The following is an 18,775-nucleotide window of genomic DNA, read 5'->3' on the forward strand; positions in this document are numbered from 1 at the left end:
CACTGGGCGTTTAAAGTTGGAAGGGTGAGCGTTTTTATATATGAAAAAAGTTACTACCGTGTTAACTAAACAGACTTAAATGCCCAGGAATTGTTGCACAGGTCCTTTGCTTATAACGTAGGTACATTTATCTCTTCAGAAGATATTGTTGTTCTTTCTATTTCACATATTTTTAGATGCTGAAGATCAAATCTACGCATTTGATTTGAAACAGATCCACAAGACCCATAGGAATCAAAATGCCTTAACCCTTTTTCAAACGACACATTTTGGACTTTCCCAATTTGAAAGAGGTTGCAGACGTCATTTAAATTAAAATGGAATATGAAGGAAATGATCAGGTAGGGTAGAAATAATTATGATAAAAGGAGAAATTGCTCATCAACCCACACATCCCTAAGACCAACAGGCCTGAGAATATTATGATAATCTAAAGATTATTTCTTTATATTTATAAATGTATTTAATTAAGTATTACATTTGACTTCTAAGATCAGTTCATAACTTATATTAAGAAAATTATAAAATGGTCAGAAATATATATGGATTGTTGAGCAATTGACAATCATATCCACAATTCATGAGTCACGATTCACAAATGGAACAATGAATCATTAGTTATTAAAAAGCAGCATATACGATAGTTAAGAATATGGCACTTCATTAATTTCAACACCTTCTCTTAGATACAAAGTTTGAGTTTACCGTGCAGTATAATATATTGACTTTTCTTGAAATAATTATGTTCATGGAAGTTGTGTTTTTAAAATCAATAATATATTATTAAACTGGTTTAAACACTACAAAAAAGACATGAAATTAACATGTCATCCAAAATATTTTCATCCGGATGTATGGTCACTTTCGACATATTTAAATAAAACACGACTTTTTTCAGTTTATAAGAAAAACATTCATAACACATGTTCTTACTTCAATGCCTTTGTAAGCAGTTACCATCTGACCTAAAATGGCACTAAATGACAGGGTTTTATCTCATGTTTACAAGATGTTGATGTTGTTGTTGGTCAAAGCCAAACGGCCGCAGTAATCTCCACTGGTAAACGTCATATGTTCAGTTTTGTGACCCCCGGGGCCGGGTCAAATTTGAGCCCAGGGGAATAATTTGAACAAATTTGGTAGAAGACTATAAGATATCACTACATACAAAATTTAGTAGCCCTAGGCTCTATAATTAAGAACAAGAAGATTTTTAAAGTTTGCACAAAATAGGCCTTATTTAAGCATATGTTCATTTTTGTGACCCCTGGGTCATGGTCAAATTTGTTCCCAGGGGCATAATTTGAACAAACTAAGCAGAGAACTATAAGATGTCACTACCTACCGAATTTGGTAGAAATAGGCCCAATGGTTATGGACAAGAAGATTTTTATAGTTTGCACAAAATGGGCCCAATATAAGCATATGTTCAATTTTGTGACCCCTGGGGAACGGTCAAATTTGATCCCAGGGGCTTAATTTGAACAAACTTGGTAGAGGACTATAAGCTGTCATTACATACCAAATTTGGTAGCCCTATGCCATACGGTTATGGACAGAAAGATTTTTAAAGTTTGCACAAAATAGGCCTTATATAAGCAAATTTTCTATTTTTTGACCCCCAGGGCAGGGTCAGATTTGACCCCAGGGGCATAATTTGAACAAACTTGGTAGAGGACTATTAGATGTCACTACATACCAAATTTTGTAGCCCTAGGCCCAATGGTTATTGACGAGAAGATTTTTAAAGTTTTCACAAAATAGGCCTTATATTAGCAAATTTTCATTTTTTTGACCCCCCGAGGCAGGGTCAAATTTGACCCCAGGGGCATAATTTGAACAAATTTGAAAGAGGTTCACCACAGGAACATTCCTGGGAAATTTCATCAGAATTGGACCAGTAGTTTAGGAGAAGAAGACGTTTAAAGAAAAAATGTTAACGCACGGACGCACGGACGCACACACGACGGACACAGGACCATGGCATACCGGTAAGCCCCGCTGGCCTTTGGCCAGTGGAGCTAAAAACCAATCATCTGCAGCACAGACATAACGCAAGATGATGGTGTTCTCTTATAAGCTCCCATCATCTACAGATGTCGAGAGGCATATGCTAATTGGCCTGTCCGGTCGTTCCTTATCCGTCTGTCCATACGAGTTGAAGCCAAAATCACACATTTCGTCTAACATCAATCATGCAGCCTACAAAGTTTTGATACGTTCATAGCTGATGCATTTGAACACTTTCATCACACCGACATCACCAGATCTCATTTGACCTTTAAACTTACCAACTTTTGGACTTAGCCTTTTGCAGTGTGTCCAAAGTATTGGGTAGTCCAAAATAGATTACTTTTGCACTTTGTCTCTTTTACAAAGGCTATCAATCAACACTGGTGTTTCCTCTTGATACTCCAGCTCCACCCATCCCCAACACAAGACCACACCCAAAATTGAAAATTAACAATTGAATCCGGGTCCTCACTTAATGCAGCCGCAGGGATGACTGTATAAGATTTGAAATACATGTATACAAACTTTGTATTAAAATTTGAAGTGTAAGAAATATAAAGTGCATATACGTTTTGGGGAAAGCTGAGGTGATGGGGGGCACGCGCTATGAAGGGGATTTGTTCGATGCGCATAATTCAAGAAGATATAACCTTTATACATTTTAATTGATTTCTAAAAGCAGAATTCCGTCGAAAAACACAGGAAACGTACTTTGTTCAGAGGGCACCACTCGTCTACCAGACACACGGTACTTGGTCATGTGACCTACTAATCATATAGCTTACTCACGGCTATATTAATTATCAGCGTTGCATTACCTGTTTGCCAGCGTTTGGAAAATACAACAAAATAAGCTGTACTTTCACTTTTAAATTCAGGGATGGACGGCTATAAGTAATTTCAAGGAAACCCATATCGTAGTGAAAAAGTCCAGTCGAGTCAACATTCTGTATTGATAATCAAAAACCACCGGCCAAAAAGTTAGATTCATTTAAATAGAACAGAGGAGTTATGTCTTCTTTTTATTGGGTTCGTTGTATAGTGTTTATTGCTGGAAGCAAATGATACTCGTGCATTCATGATTTATAACTTGTTATAATTTCTTTTCTTTTTTTCTTCATAATTTCATGCATTTCAAAACTACTTTAGTACAAATTAGTCAAGTTTTACTTGAGTTTGCGTCATATTATTTTTACATACACATACATGGTCGTTAATCACGAGCGCCACCTCTTTTTCGAGATGCATTAATAAATGAGCCAGCGCTACTTGCAAGTTGGCGTTCAGTCCCGGTTGCTTTTAAATTTATTGGATAATTTTACAGGGTGATTATGTTTTATATGTTTTTTTCAACATATTTCGCATTATTTTTAAAAATCCGCCAATGTAGTGCAATTCAGCGATTCATCCAAAAAAAGTACAGAAACGTACAATCACAACCCATTTGGAAATGTAAGGACCTTTATAATTGTGGCATGGTAGAATTCGTAAATGAAAATCGATGTATTTTGCCTGTGTGACGAGCACATTCCCAGCCAATTAAATTACATTACTCATTATATAAAACGGTTGCTTTGAACATGTACAAGTAACTACATGCACAAAACATCGGCTTCTAGCCGATCTAATAGATACATTGTAAATTTTCAAAAAGAGACGGATCCAATGCCAAGGAGTTGGCGCGAAGACAGGAGATGGCGCCAATGCACATTTATAGCTATTTTAAAATGACATGTTTTATTTATGGTTTCTATAATTGTTGCAAGACTTATATTAATTTTTGTAATTTGACTTCCTCAGCACATTTAAGTCGCGTGCGTTTTTAATTAAAAAAAGTAGTTTTATAAAAATGTCTTGATGGATTGAAACGTTCGTCTTTGTAAGATAATAACATTGAACATGTTTTATACAAAAAAAGTTAACGGATAATAAAACGAGATATCTTCAATTTTTATAGTTGATAGTGGGGAAAACAACATATATAGGCCTAATTAAGATTCGTTATCTGTGGCCTTATAGTAAATTAAGCATTTGGATTAAGGGACACAAATCAGCGTTTCAAGAAGAAGTTTTATCTTATATTTATTTTATGAATTATCATACTGTATACAAAAATTGTTGTCGATGAACTTTTTTTTTTTTTGTTGTGAATTTAGTTATTGGTATTATGAAGTATTACACATTTTTGGTATACATCGTACAATATGTTTTATTCAGGTTGGTGACTTCTTAATTGAGTTGATTACTTATATATTAAAAAACTGCATCTTATTAATTATAGAATGTGTTTATGTTCTCTACAGATTTGAGCCTGCGTATGTATGTTGAAAAAATAACAAATAACATTTTCTATCAAAGGTACGTCATGTGATGATGTCATTGCGATAGGGCTTTTAATTGATACGTCGCGCATTGGCGCCACCTCCTATCATTAGCGCAATCTCCTCAGCATAGCATTGGCTCCATCTCTTTTGGAAACATGCAAAATTATCTATTACGTCGGCAAAAGGCCAATATGTGTGTGCATGAAGCATTAAATATATGTTGTACGCAATCGTTTGATGTCGTTAGCGATTTAATTGGGTGAAAATTTGCTCGTCACACAGGAAAAACTCATCGAAATGCTTTTTAAAACTCCACCATGCCAGAACTTATAAAGCTTCTCACGTTTATAAATGGGTCGTGAATTTATGTTTATGAACATTTTGGGATGAATTAATCTTCGCTGAATCGCACTACATTGCCCGATTTGTTTTTAAATAATGCGATAAATGCTGAAAAACAACAGCAACATATAAAACATAATCGCGCTGTAAAATTATCCATGACATTTCAAAACATCCGGGCTTGATAGCCACCTCGGAAGTAGAATTTTATCATTTATTAATGCATCTCAAAAAGAGGTGTTGCCCGTGATTTACGGCCGTGACATAGGCATGATATTCACAATCGAGGAATGAATCATTACAATTAATTTCACCAAAAATAAAATGTGCTCCTCTCTAACAACATGATAATGTATTCCAGTTTCGATTACTTGTGATTACAATATCAAAATTTGCAAAATGGCCTTTCATGCTTTAATAAAAACTGATGTATATATTAATAAATATATTTGACTTCTTACAACGCTTTTTAGATTTAATGAAAACATCGACTTGAACTTATTTTATTTTCGAGCTCGTTTTGTGTGGTTTGTGTGGTTTATTTATTCGCATAATCAGCCACGCATGCTTATGGCAAAATACAATCATACTATAAATTCATATGCGCAGTGAAATAAATTTTGGCTATACAGTAATTAGGATATGCAATGCTGATTATTGTACAACATGTATAAGAAAGTAAGTAATTGAAAGCATGCAAATAATGCCTATAAATTATATAAATATAAAATAGAGAAGAAAACAACACAAAATAATCGTCGGTAATGTGAATAAATGTGCTATTAGTAGGAAACAACAGAAGATTCAATGATATCTTTCCGCTTTTACCTTGCACAATAGACAAGTTTTACAGACTTTGATGGCATATTTTTTTTCAAAATAGTTCAGGGTTTAAATGATAGCTTAATGTTGTATTTGGACCTCATATCTCTATAAATTGGACAAACACACATAAAATGGAAATCGGATTCAATCATACCTGTATATTACAATTTACACTTACAATTATTGACATAAATATGATCAAATCTGCCTTTTGCTATTTCTAAATGTCGCGACTACGATCTACTCAACCCAATTCTATGTTGTTCATTATATATACATGTATACATTTTAGTAGGTTTCAAAACTAATTTTACCGTGGTATAATATTAAAGCTGACTTTGAGACTGTATACATTCAAACCAAGTTTTAATGATAACATCAATGGCTCTTTGATTAAGAATATAAATATAATCGATTTCTGAATACTGGGGCAAGTAAAAAATGCTGAAGCCAAGAGAATCAAGTGTAGATTTAACAGCATCAGGCCGATACAATTTACTTTCGGTATTATGAAAGCATCATCAGTATTTAATGTATTAAATGCTTTTAATCAAATTGTTATGTGATCTCGTGATTTTAAATTATGGATCGCTCTCTACAAATGACAGACAATGAGAAGCGACGAAATTCACCTAGTGCATCAGCATTTTATATTTGTTGACGAACTCCAAGTAGTTGCTTGCAGACTTTTAGGTGTAATTGATCAACATCAGTCATACGTAATTATTGGTGTTAACATTGAATCGAAAAGTAATTATTTAGTTTTCGTTTTGATATCTAATTGGATTCTGCTGAATAGCGAAATACTGGTATTACATGATTTGAGAGCCTGCTCATTTAGTGGTTCAACTGCACGTTTAAGTGATACGTAATCGAAAAACTTGACACCTAAGTACCTGAATTGAATAAACTTTCTCAATATTGGCAGCATTAAGTTCCGATTTATGAATATTTCTTTGCATATACCTTTTTTTTAAATACACACCTTAGAATACCCGAAATTTATCTAAAGACCCCATGTTTATAGTATACATTTAATTTATATTGTAGATTGCGGGGATCAGTTGAAACAAATGCAACGTTATAGCATTTGTAAGTAGGTTTGTGGAACTCGAATGTTCACCAAAATCGTTTATAAACAGTATAAACAAAAGTGTTGATAACGGCACACCTTGCTTGATCCCTATTGAAGCATCACAGAATTCTGAGCATGACATTGTTCTTGTAAACTTTTCCATATTTTACACGTGCATATGGATTTCAGCACATCAAGCATTTTACATGTCGATACATGGGTTTGTATGTAAAATCCATAGGCCATCATGAACGACAGTATCGAATGCCTTTGCATAGTCAACAAAGGCACAATATAGTTTTAAATTATTCGCATATGGATATCATCACATCAAGCATTTTACATGTCGATACATGGATTCGTAAGTTAATTCCATAGGCCATCATGAATTTCGCACACATTATTAAGCCGATTGCACAGTGTTTAATAAAATATTTAAGCCACAAATATTTTAGAATATTTTTAATATTTTAATCCGAAACTGTTATTGTTTGCTAAAATTGCTACAGATGAATCTATTTAATCGAAAGTAAACGGATAAATTAAAATGTAGCATTATAATCCACGTAACTGTGATTATAAATGTTACTTTTATATCACGAATAAAAAGCAGCTTTCCGCTCTATTTGCATACAGCGAATTATTTCGCTTCGACTGATATTGTATAAGACATTAAACGCACAAATAATTTATTTTGAACCAAAATAGAGAAACATATGTTTTAGCTCACCTGAGCACAACGTGCTCATGGTGAGCTTTTGTGATCGCTTTTTGTCCGTCGTCCGTCGTGCGCCGTCAAAATTTGCCTTGTTAACACTCTAGAGGTTACATTTATTTTCCGATCATCATGAAACTTGGTCAGAAGATTTGTCCCAATGATATCTTGGACGAGTTCGAAAATGGTTTTGGTTGCTTGAAAAACATGGCCACCAGGGGCGGGGCATTTTTCCTTATATGGCTTTATATGGCTTTAGTAAAACCTTGTTTACACTCTAGAGGCCACATTTATTTTCAATCTTCATGAAATTTGGTTTCAATGACATCTTGGATGAGTTCGAAAATAATTATGTTTGCTTGAAAAACATGGCCTCCAAGGGACGGGGCATTATATGGCTATAGTAAAATCTTGTTAACACTCTAGAGGCCACATTTACTACCCGATCTTCATGAAACTTGGTCAGAAGATTCATCCCAATAATATCTTGGAAGAGTTTAAAAATGATGCCGGTTGGTTGAAAAACATGGCTTCCAGGGGGCGGGGCATTTTTTCTTATATGGCTATAGTAAAACCTTGTTTACATTCTAGAGGCCACATTTATTTTCCGATCTTCATGAAACTTGGTCAGAAGATTTGTCCCAATAATATCTTGTTATCTCAGGTGAGCGACTTTGGGCCTTTCAGGCTCTCTTGTTGTATTGTGTGTTAAGATATAATTTGCAGTGTGCTCGTGATGTTACTAATCTATAATAACACTGAATGTTATACAAAGTAAATCGATAAGTCCAGCCAAAAGCATTACTTAATATTCAACGCGTTGCTAGGAAGCTAAGGAAAGGCTTCATTCGGTCAAACATGTTTGTGAACATAATGGATTGTTACGCATAATAAAATACAACTTGCTTACATAGGCGTCTGGTTAAACCGCCGGATATGTATCTTTTTCGTAGATCTTCCACCTTAAATAAATGGCTGGGTTTCTGCATTATTAATAATGGTCGTTAGCTGTTGCTGGAATCTGAAAGCAGGGATCCAGGCAAACAAAGTACCGAGACACATTCAACACTTATGCAAGCTTATATGAACGTTTTTAATGCTAAACTGAACGTTACGGTTCACAGCGGATTACGAATTTAAGAGGTGTGGGTTTTCCACGAAAAGCCTCAAAAACCTATTTAAGCAAGTTCACTGATCAATATGCGCATCATTCAATGATAATTGCTTCACAACCGTACACTGTTTGTGCTTCTAAATTAACTTCGAAATGGTAATGTGTAAACTATACTATAACAAGAGTTCCGCGGTCGGAGATGACCGCATTGAAGCCGGATTTTTGATTTAAATGACAGGAAAGTACCTTTCGTGTTTTTGTCAATGCAATACTTAAATTACTGAAATATTGTTCAAAGGTCAAAATGAAATGTTAGTACTTTTCAAGGCATGAGCAAACCTTGTGTTATGTTTTGAATGCATGCATATACATGAACAACAATAACATTTAAGGTCACAGTGACCTTGACCTTAGAATGAATGACCTTGAAATGACCAGTGGTCATCTAAGTGTGCTTGCAAACCTTCATGTCAAGTTTGAAGACTCTATGTCCAAGCATACCAAAGTTATAACAATTTTAACATTTTAACATTTAAGGTCACAGTGACCTTGACCTTCAAATGAATGACATTGAAATGACCAGTGGTCATCTTCTAGTACTGGCCAATCTTTATTTCAAGTTTGAAGACTCTAGGTACAAGCATACCAAAGTTATAACATGAAATAAGAACTTTAACATTTTTACATTCAAGGTCACAGTGACCTTGACCTTCAAATGAATGACCTTGAAATGTCCAGTGGTTACTTACTAGTTCTGGCCAACCTTCATGTCAAGTTTCAAGACTCTAGGTCCAAGCATACCAAAGTTATAACAACTTTAACATTTTTACATTCAAGGTCACAGTGACCTTGACCTTCAAATGAATGACCTTGAAATGTCCAGTGGTTACTTACTAGTTCTGGCCAACCTTCATGTCAAGTTTCAAGACTCTAGGTCCAAGCATACCAAAGTTATAACAACTTTAACATTTTTATATTGAAGGTCACAGTGACCTTCACCTTCAAATGAATGACCTTGAAATGACCAGTGGTCATCTGTTAATCCTGGCCAACCTTCATGTCAAGTTTGAAGACTCTAGGTCCAAGCATACCAAAGTTATACCATGAAATAAGAACTTTAACATTTTTACATTCAAGGTCACAGTGACCTTGACCTTCAAATGAATGACCTTGAAATGACCAGTGGTTACTAACTAGTTATGGCCAACCTTCATGTCAAGTTTCAAGACTCTAGGTCCAAGCATACCAAAGTTATAAGAACTTTAACATTTTTTATATTGAAGGTCACAGTGACCTTGACCTTCAAATGAATGACCTTGAAATGACCAGTGGTCATCTGTTAATCCTGGCCAACCTTCATGTCAAGTTTGAAGACTCTAGGTCCAAGCATACCAAAGTTATACCATGAAATAAGAACTTTAACATTTTCGAGCACGCCGCCACCCCGCCCGCCCGCCCGCCCGACAACATCAATCTATAAGCCGAGATTTTTTCGAAAAAAATCCGGCTAAATATTTCAAAAGTTAATACTTCTCGTTGAAAATATCAACTAATTGTTATTTGCCTAAGACAAGTTTTTTTTCCTTAATTTTATTGACTAAGTCGTTAATCTAAAAATGTCAAAGTCATAATTTAATGAACTTTCAGGAATCGGAGACGAAAACGCCTACAACAACTTCACTGTGTGGCCGAGAACATGTCCCTCTTCTGAAAGTCTCATACAGTGTATACTGCCGGGCCCTCTGGATGCTGATCACAGATTGGTTAGCGGGAACCGTAGGATCGGGGGCCCCTACCGACGACCTCCATGTTGACCTAATCCGCGACGCCGTTAAAAGCAGCGTCCGTGGCATTGACAGTTGTCATGACGACAAGCCCGCCGCCGCCGCCGATGTCTATGGGCTCCTGATCAGGTTTTGCGTCCCGGGACATTTCCGCACCGTCGTCTCCCATCGCCGCTGGTTGGATAAATGTTACCAATTATGTGTTAAAATCGGCGTTAAGTTCTCGGATACCATGAAAGATCGCATTTTACGACATGATCTGAGTAAGTTTTCGCCAATGGAAGCGTTAGGCTACGCCGTTATGTTCGGCGACGGAAGTGTCGGCTTCCGGAAGTTGGAAACGCTCGAGGAGCAGACGGAATGGGACCTAGCTCTGAAGCACCACTATGCTCACAATTGTCACCATCCGGAATACTTCAGACAGGATCATCAATGTGGCGTTTCCGTTGTCCAATACAGTCAAGAGTCCATGGAAGACGACTCCGACGGAAGTCTCAATTTGGACGAGAGCATTCTGGACATGATGGCGGCTCGCGGGGAACGCGAGTTAAAGCATGATCACGTGATCTCCATACAGAAGCTTCTGGACATGCCTGCACAGTACCTGAAACGGTACACGGACGCGGACCGGATGTACGTCACGCAGACGATGTCGGCATGGTCCGAGATGGCCCGACACTTCCTGTCGGCTGATGGAAATGAGAAAAGTGTACATGGCTTTTTTGATGCACGGTCTGTCATTTATTAAAAATTTGGGATGTTAGTTACATCAATTGGAAAGAACAATATAACTGTTGAAATCTCAGAGTCCGCTTAATGTCTTCCTTGCCAGCATTCTATGCTAAAACAATAGAACCCTTAAAGAGAATTGTTACATTATCCATGTATACATTTGTGAAAATGGTCATTTAAAAGATTCTTTAACTCGTTGAATGTTTAACACATTTCAGCCAAAAAACTCTTTAAAACGATCAACTTAGTTTTACACTTTTAACAACAATAATAATGGAATTTAAATAACATCAAAATTAAAGAAAAACTGTCGATGTTGGCTTCTTGTTACTTTTTATTAACATGATTATATCACTATTATCATGTAAACTGTATATACCCGGTAACGTGGCAGAAATGACTAATGAAGTATGCACTGCCCTTCACTTACCCCGGTAATGTATTTACAACTGTTTTAAATTGTACTTTATCTTCTCATGTTTTTGATGACATCCTTGTTGCTTTTTATTGGTTATACATCCGCATGTTAAGTTTTGTTTTTATATTTATATCCGCATGTTAAATTTAGAAATAAAATGCATCGAACATAAAACTAGGTGTTTTTTCTGGTGTCATGCTTTGAAGCGACTGATAACAATGGGTATAACAAATATTTTAAATGCAATGAGTTTTACCCCCTCAGCATTACATTTTGGAGAAATCAAAATAAAATCCACGTTATTTATACTAATCACACTGTTGCAACATGAATACTGAATATGTTATGATTAAGCATGCGATGAAAGCTATTAGAAAATCAGCTGTGACAAATGAAATCAAGAAAAAAAAACGAAGGCATGAATCAATGCTGAGTTTCATGGTGGGTGTTTGAAACAGCATTTACGATGTTTATGATTTTGTTAAGTCTACATTTTTGGTATCTTTAAAGGTGTCTTTTAGCACCCCTTCGCATCGCACACTACATTACAACGTACTGCGCAAAATATTTTCCGTTGCATCTCCTCTTTTCTGTTATGCCAAAACGTGTGTGTATTTCGAAATGAAAGAGATCCTTCCACACCGGACACAACTTGACATGATGACCCGGAGAGTGTTATCTAATTAACTTACTAGAATCATACAACTTGGGATGACTTTTAAGTATCGCTATTCATTTGTTACTGAAATGTATTCAATTTTGATGTGGTCTTGTACTGTTGGGGAAACCGCAGTACCCGATGGAAACCCCACCTGTCGGGTATGGTGACAACCAACCAAACTCACAAACGCCGGGTGTATTTAACCAGGGTTTCCGAGGTGAGAAGCGAGTGTACCAACCACCGCGCTAACCGTACAGCTAATAATACAAAAAGTAACTACCGGTACATATATACGATTATTATAAATCGCGTACTTTTTGTGTCATAATTTTCAAGGGCAATACATCCTTTACGTGCCAATTTCGCAGAACACTTAATTTTATCCAATGAGCTTAAACTGGTGAATTGTCGGTTTTGATTAGTCAATAGTGGAAAGAAAGCTATTTATAAACAATTCTAACACGGCACGTGACTTGTTTTCTATAGACAAAGAAGGAAATCAAGCGTGGGTTATTCTGCAATAACTTATGGGCGGAGCTTATACACTGAAAGCACGCGCTGTAGCAAAACAAAACATGCCGATACATTTTTCACCAGCGTAATAATCCGGTATTTTATGAATGAAAGTCACGTGACAAAATACTATGCTATGAACAGAAATGCGTAAAATTGACCCAATTTCCCACGGTGTTCGTCTCCTGCTAAAATGGCTGAAGTTCGAATCGGAGCAATGTGCTCTTATCGCGGATTTTCTTGTAGATGTAACACTCTTGCGTTAATTTTAAGTGTACAATGAAAACATGTTAGTTTACGCAAGTTGTTGTTGTTCTTATTTAACCAAACGTGAGAAATGAAATGGGTTTTTTCCATCCAGTTTGGCTGTTATTGAGGGCGGAGATCTGATCGACAGAACAGCCGAAAGCTATTTTTATGGGCGGAGCTTCACATAAAAAAGTATGCAAGAAAAATAAGATACATTCTATAAATCTTTCGTAAATATCGTGTTAGAATCGAAATAATTCGTGTACGTTATAGTTTGTTGTCGAATAACCCACGGCCGAAAGTTTAGATGCGTGGTTTCAAATTCGCACTCGTGATTTAATCCCTACGCATCTAAACTTCCGGCCGTGGGTTATTCGACAACAAACTATAACGTACACGAATTATTTCTTAAACACATTCTTGGAATGTATAAGAAGAGGCTTTCCTTTTGGCGCTGAGATTGTTACACGCACTTTCCCGTTATCGGAAGTCAATGAGTTTACGAGTGGTCACCATGCCGGACATGTGGGGTTTCCTCCGGGTAACCCGATTTACAAAACCACACATCAAATTAAGTATCTTTCATTAAGGAAGTAGGAGTGATGGGACACACATAATTCTGCTTAAGGCGATGAAGGACCTCAATGGATGGGTATGCTTGTATTTGCGGCCCGACTGTGCATAATATCAAGCATGAATAATTCTTTAAGTTGTCAGGAAGTGTGCAATGAACTGTAACGATTTTAGAAATGACATGACTTGAACGATAAGTGTATTCATAATTGGTTTTAAAACAGATGTAATTTACTGTTAAGTGGGAATTTCACAAGTTTGTTATCTTAATTAAGGCAAGTTAAGAAACTGTATATTACAAACTGCATGAGCACCAATGGCCTGAAGACATTCACCTTACACCTCAATCAACTTAAGTGCTATGGGCAGGTAGTATTTACAATAGGCATAATAAGGAAAACTGCATCAACATCTCGCTACCATTTTTCCTTAAAACCAAAAATATTTTCAAACTCAGCCCACATATATCATTTGTTGTCATGTTCTGAGAAAGTTTCACAATGAATGGGTTAACTATGTGAATTCTTGAACGATAAAATGTTTTTACTTCATCCTCATAAAGAAAACCTACCTGCCTCGTAATGAGACCATATCTCAATCCTATATGAGAAAAAATGTTTAGGGCAAGTTTCATTGCACAAATAAATATGAATTATTTCATTTGCCCAAGTTAACTAGTCGTTGACTCCAAATGACCAAGTTTCAAACTTACTTGAGATATGATTGTGACACATGTTCTGACCAAGTTTCATGAGGATTGGGCAATAAATGTGGTCTATAGTGTCAACATATTTTTTCTCCGATCAGACCATGTGACCCAGCTTTGAACTTGGCCAAAATATCATATGGACACATTTATTGACCAAGTTTTTTAAAGTGAAGGCATTAAATGTAGCCTCCAAAGTGTTCACAAGGCATATGTTGATAACGCACAACAGGCAAAAGCTGATAATGTTTTTTAGCTCACAATGCCTGACATTTAGACATGTATTCAGAAACACGCTTTTTATGTAAAATATATGTGAATTTTACTGAATATTTGACCATGTTTGTGAACATAATTAATACAATTTAAATATACTGTCACAATTACAAGAAAATGGATTATAAAAATTCCCTTAAAAAGACAGTGAGGCATCGATAAGGTTCAGAATAGTTAAGATGTGTAAAACAGAATTTTGAAATGCCCCGTAATGTGTGAATTGCACAGACAAGAGGGCCATGATGGCCCTGAATCGCTCACCTGACTCATTAAGATCAGATGAAAACTATGACCTCTATAGTCTACACAATGTTTTTCTATGATTTGACCTAGTGACCTAGTTCCTGACTCTAGATGACCCAAATACAACCCCAATCCAGATTTCATCAAGATAATTATTCTGACCACAGTTCATAAATATTGGATGAAAACTGTGACCTCTATTGTCAACACAAGGTTTTTCTATTTATTTGACCTAGATTTTTACCCCAGATGACCCAAATACAATCCCACCCAGATTTCATCAAGAATTCTGACCAAATTTCATAAAGGTTGGATGAAAACTGTGATCTCTAATGTCTACACAAGGTTTTTCTATTATTTGACCTAGTGACCTAGTTTTTGACCCCAGATAACTCAAATAAAATCCCAACCCAGATTTTATCAAGATAAACATTCTGACCAAATTTCATAAAGATTGGATGAAAACTGTGACCTCTATTGTCTACAGAAGGTTGTTCTATTATTTGACCTAGTGACCTTGTTTTTGACCCCAGATGACCCAAATACAATCCCAAACCGGATTTCATCAAGATAAACATTTTGACCAAATTTCATCAAGATTGGATGCAAACTGTGACCTCTACTGTCTACACAAACAAATTGTTGACGCACGGACACACGCAGGCACGCACAACGGACGCCGGACATCACACGATCACATAAGCTCACCGTGTCACTTCATGACAGGTGACCTAAAAATATGTGTTGGAGATAAACATGAACAGTTGTGGTTAAAATCCCATAGAAACAAGGGCTGTTTGTAAAACATGCATGCCCCCCTATATGGGCTATAAGTTGTAGTAGCAGCCATTGTGTGAATACGTTTTTTGTCACTGTGAATGGTGGTGGTGGTGGTGGTGGTGGTGGTGGTGGTGGTGGTGGTGGTGGTGGTGGTGGTGGTGGTGGTGGTGGTGTAGTAGTAGTAGTAGTAGTAGTAGTAGTAGTAGTAGTAGTAGTAGTAGTAATAGTAGTTGTAGTAGTAGTAGTAGTAGTAGTAGTAGTAGTAGTAGTAGTAGTAGAAGTAGTAGTAGTAGTAGTAGTAGAAGTAGTAGTAGAAGTAGTAGTAGTAGTAGTAGTAGTAGTAGTAGTAGTGGTAGTAGTAGTAGTAGTAGTAGTAGTGGTAAAAGTAGTAGTAGTAGTGGCAGTAGTAGTAGAAGTAGTAATAGTAGACGTGGTGGTGGTGGTGGTGGTGGTGGTGGTGGTGGTGGTAGTAGTACTAGTAGTAGTAGTAATAGTAGTAGTAGTAGTAGTAGTAGTAGTAGTAGTAGTAGTAGTAGTAGTAGAAGTAGTAGTAGTAGTAGTAGTAGAAGTAGTAGTAGTAGTAGTAGTAGTAGTAGTAGTAGTAGTAGTAGTAGTAGTAGTAGAAGTAGTAGCAGTAGCAGTAGCAGTAGCAGCATTACAAGACCAATACTTAAGAATGATCAAATGGGAAAAGGTAACATAGCACCGGCAGTAAATATGGGGCTTATTTACAGGTGAGATTTGGAATCTCTGCTGTAAAATGAGATTTTGAATGAATTAAAGGGAGGCAAATCTGTAATAAAAAGAACATGCATAAACCGTAGTTGTTTCCCTTGTTTGAACCATGCTAAATCCTTACAAGTTTGGAAAGAATTGGATGAAAAATTTGGACTTTATTGCATAAACACCATTTTCTCAATTCAAGGGGAGGTAATTCTGTACTTCATGGACCAATAATGCTCATTTTTTGTAGGGTTCGTGTCCTCATTGATATAAAGACACTGTGCAAATTTGGAAAGGATCGGACAAAAAATGTGGAAGATTTTTGAAAGTTTTCACAAAATAGGCAAAAACGAATAAACATGCAAAGTTCAACGAGCTCCTGCGGCCATGTTTTTTGACGAATCAAATTTCTTTGAACAACTTTTTCAGGGGAGCCCTCAAAGGTCATCCCTGTGAAATTTTTTGAAAATCTGATGAGCGGTTTCTGACAAGAAGATTTTTTAAGGTTTTTACCATATATGGTCATGGCGGCCATCTTGGTTATGTGATCAAATTTTTTTTAACAATTCTTTTGTCCCATGACCTAGGGATGCTCCACATGAAATTTAGTTGAAATTGGCTCAATGGTTTAGTAGAAGAAGATGTTTACAAATTGTTTACAGACGGACGGACGGACGGACGCCAGACGCTGAGTGATCACAATAGCTCACCTCGAGCTATCGCTCAGGTGAGCTAAAAAAGCTAGAGGTACTGTTCAACTGAAGAACAGACAACAAACAAATATTGATGTATCTAGTACATTTACTCACTCCATTGTAATTTATATCAAACAATACAATTTATGAAGCATGATAAGAAAATCTGATTTCAAAGAAGATTGCAACTTTACAAAGATTACATTACTTCAATAACTGAAAACTGATACTCCAATTTTCCAATAAATTCAAGTGACAGTCGAAATGGTTTTCCAGTAATATTGATTTCTGTTCGTATTTTATTTTTGCATCACTACCACACCATGGACAACAAGGTAACATTAACAAAGTACAAAACAGACGGCATCAAAGACATTATCATGCTATACTTCATAGGCATACCAGTTTATGTTGTGTCAAGATATGTCCTGACTATGAACACATGAAACAATACCAGGCAAATTTTCCAATTGATTGAAGAAAATAATGTTCCTTGTTGATGTCAATATGCAGTGTAATAATGTCACGTCTGTACACTGATTTGTCACTAAAACTTAAATTCCTTGTATTTCTTTGCTGCTTTCCCACTTTCTTCTTGTTTCTTTTTACGTTTCTGAAAGACCAAATGTACAAGATCAAATTTTGATAACTATGACTACCAATAGTTCAATACCCTTCTAAAGATAGAAAAGCCACCAAAATAATAAGTCTAGTTATAATCTTGAAAATTGTACAGCTAATAAATACAAATGCAAATTGAATATATATTCAATATAATAGTATCTACAGGTAGTCTTAAAATAAAGGTAATAGGTAATAAAACCTTAAGCCAAAATCTTATAATAAGTAATTTACTTATTTGAGGATGAACCTTTAGCAAGTAAAAATATATATACTGGTAGTTACTGATTGAACATTGTAAACAAGAAGATTAAGATTTCTCATAACACTACTAGATTATAAGAGGAGTGTCACCAGTACTGAGATCAACCCTCCGCAAACTATTGTGGTAACACCCACACACCAATAGTAGTGTACAACCCTCACACCGCAACAGCGTTACTACTTTAACACCACTATTTAGGTACCACTACTTTAACACCACTATTAAAGTACCACTACCTTAACACAACTAATTAGGTACCAACCTACTGAGGAACCATTCTAACTCAACAACAGAAATGCTACCCAAAAATGATTACTGAAGTGCAACCTTCACATCACTACTAAGGTTATGAAAAGCTACACCATTGATGCAGTTCAAACCACAATTACAGCAGACTACTGATTCACACCCACCTTCTGTTTGGCAGAGTGTTCAGCCACCATATCACTAGCAGACTACTGATTCACACCCACCTTCTGTTTAGCGGCGTGTTCAGCCACCATATCACTAGCAGACAACTGATTCACACCCACCTTCTGTTTAGCGGCGTGTTCAGCCACCATATCACTAGCAGACAACTGATTCACACTCACCTTCTGTTTGGCGGCGTGTTCAGCCACCATATCACTAGCAGACTACTGATTCACACCCACCTTCTGTTTGGCAGCGTGTTCAGCCACCATATCACTAGCAGACTACTGATTCACACCCACCTTCTGTTTGGCGGCGTGTTCAGCCACCATATCACTAGCAGACTACTGATTCACACCCACCTTCTGTTTGGTGGCGTGTTCAGCCACCATATCACTAGCAGACTACTGATTCACACCCACCTTCTGTTTGGAGGCGTGTTCAGCCACCATATCACTAGCAGACTACTGATTCACACCCACCTTCTGTTTGGCAGCGTGTTCAGCCACCATTTCACTAGCAGCCTATGGATTCACACTCACCTTCTGTTTAGCGGCATGTTCAGCCACCATATCACTAGCAGACTACTGATTCACACTCACCTTCTGTTTGGCAGCGTGTTCAGCCACCATATCACTAGCAGATTACTGATTCACACTCACCTTCTGTTTGGCGGCGTGTTCAGCCACCATATCACAAGCAGACAACTTATTCTTA

The 18,775-nt window shown here is 36.6% G+C and overlaps 2 protein-coding genes across 5 annotated transcripts in view; one reads left to right on the forward strand and one right to left on the reverse strand.

Moving 5' to 3' along the window:
- The window catches only part of LOC127875282 (uncharacterized), a 171,987-nt gene extending 160,471 nt beyond the window's left edge, over positions 1-11,516 (forward strand). For 2 of the 3 annotated variants that reach the window (XM_052420236.1, XM_052420237.1), the window contains exon 2: positions 10,056-11,516. In XM_052420236.1, coding sequence (XP_052276196.1) covers positions 10,155-10,940 — 786 coding nt within the window. In that variant the 5' untranslated portion in view covers positions 10,056-10,154 and the 3' untranslated portion in view covers positions 10,941-11,516. Of the gene's footprint in view, positions 1-8,510; positions 8,565-10,055 lie in introns of those variants that run through there. The other variant, XM_052420235.1, reaches the window with a different exon arrangement.
- A 5,333-nt stretch (positions 11,517-16,849) lies between these two features.
- Positions 16,850-18,775, reverse strand: part of LOC127875287 (splicing factor 3B subunit 2-like) — a 45,470-nt gene continuing 43,544 nt past the window's right edge. For both annotated transcript variants that reach the window (XM_052420244.1, XM_052420245.1), the window contains exon 25: positions 16,850-17,374. In XM_052420244.1, coding sequence (XP_052276204.1) covers positions 17,309-17,374 — 66 coding nt within the window. In that variant the 3' untranslated portion in view covers positions 16,850-17,308. The remainder of the gene's footprint in view (positions 17,375-18,775) is intronic.

This window comes from Dreissena polymorpha, chromosome 3 (genome assembly GCF_020536995.1).
Source record: "Dreissena polymorpha isolate Duluth1 chromosome 3, UMN_Dpol_1.0, whole genome shotgun sequence".
In the NCBI taxonomy this organism is placed as follows: Eukaryota; Metazoa; Mollusca; class Bivalvia; order Myida; family Dreissenidae; genus Dreissena; species Dreissena polymorpha.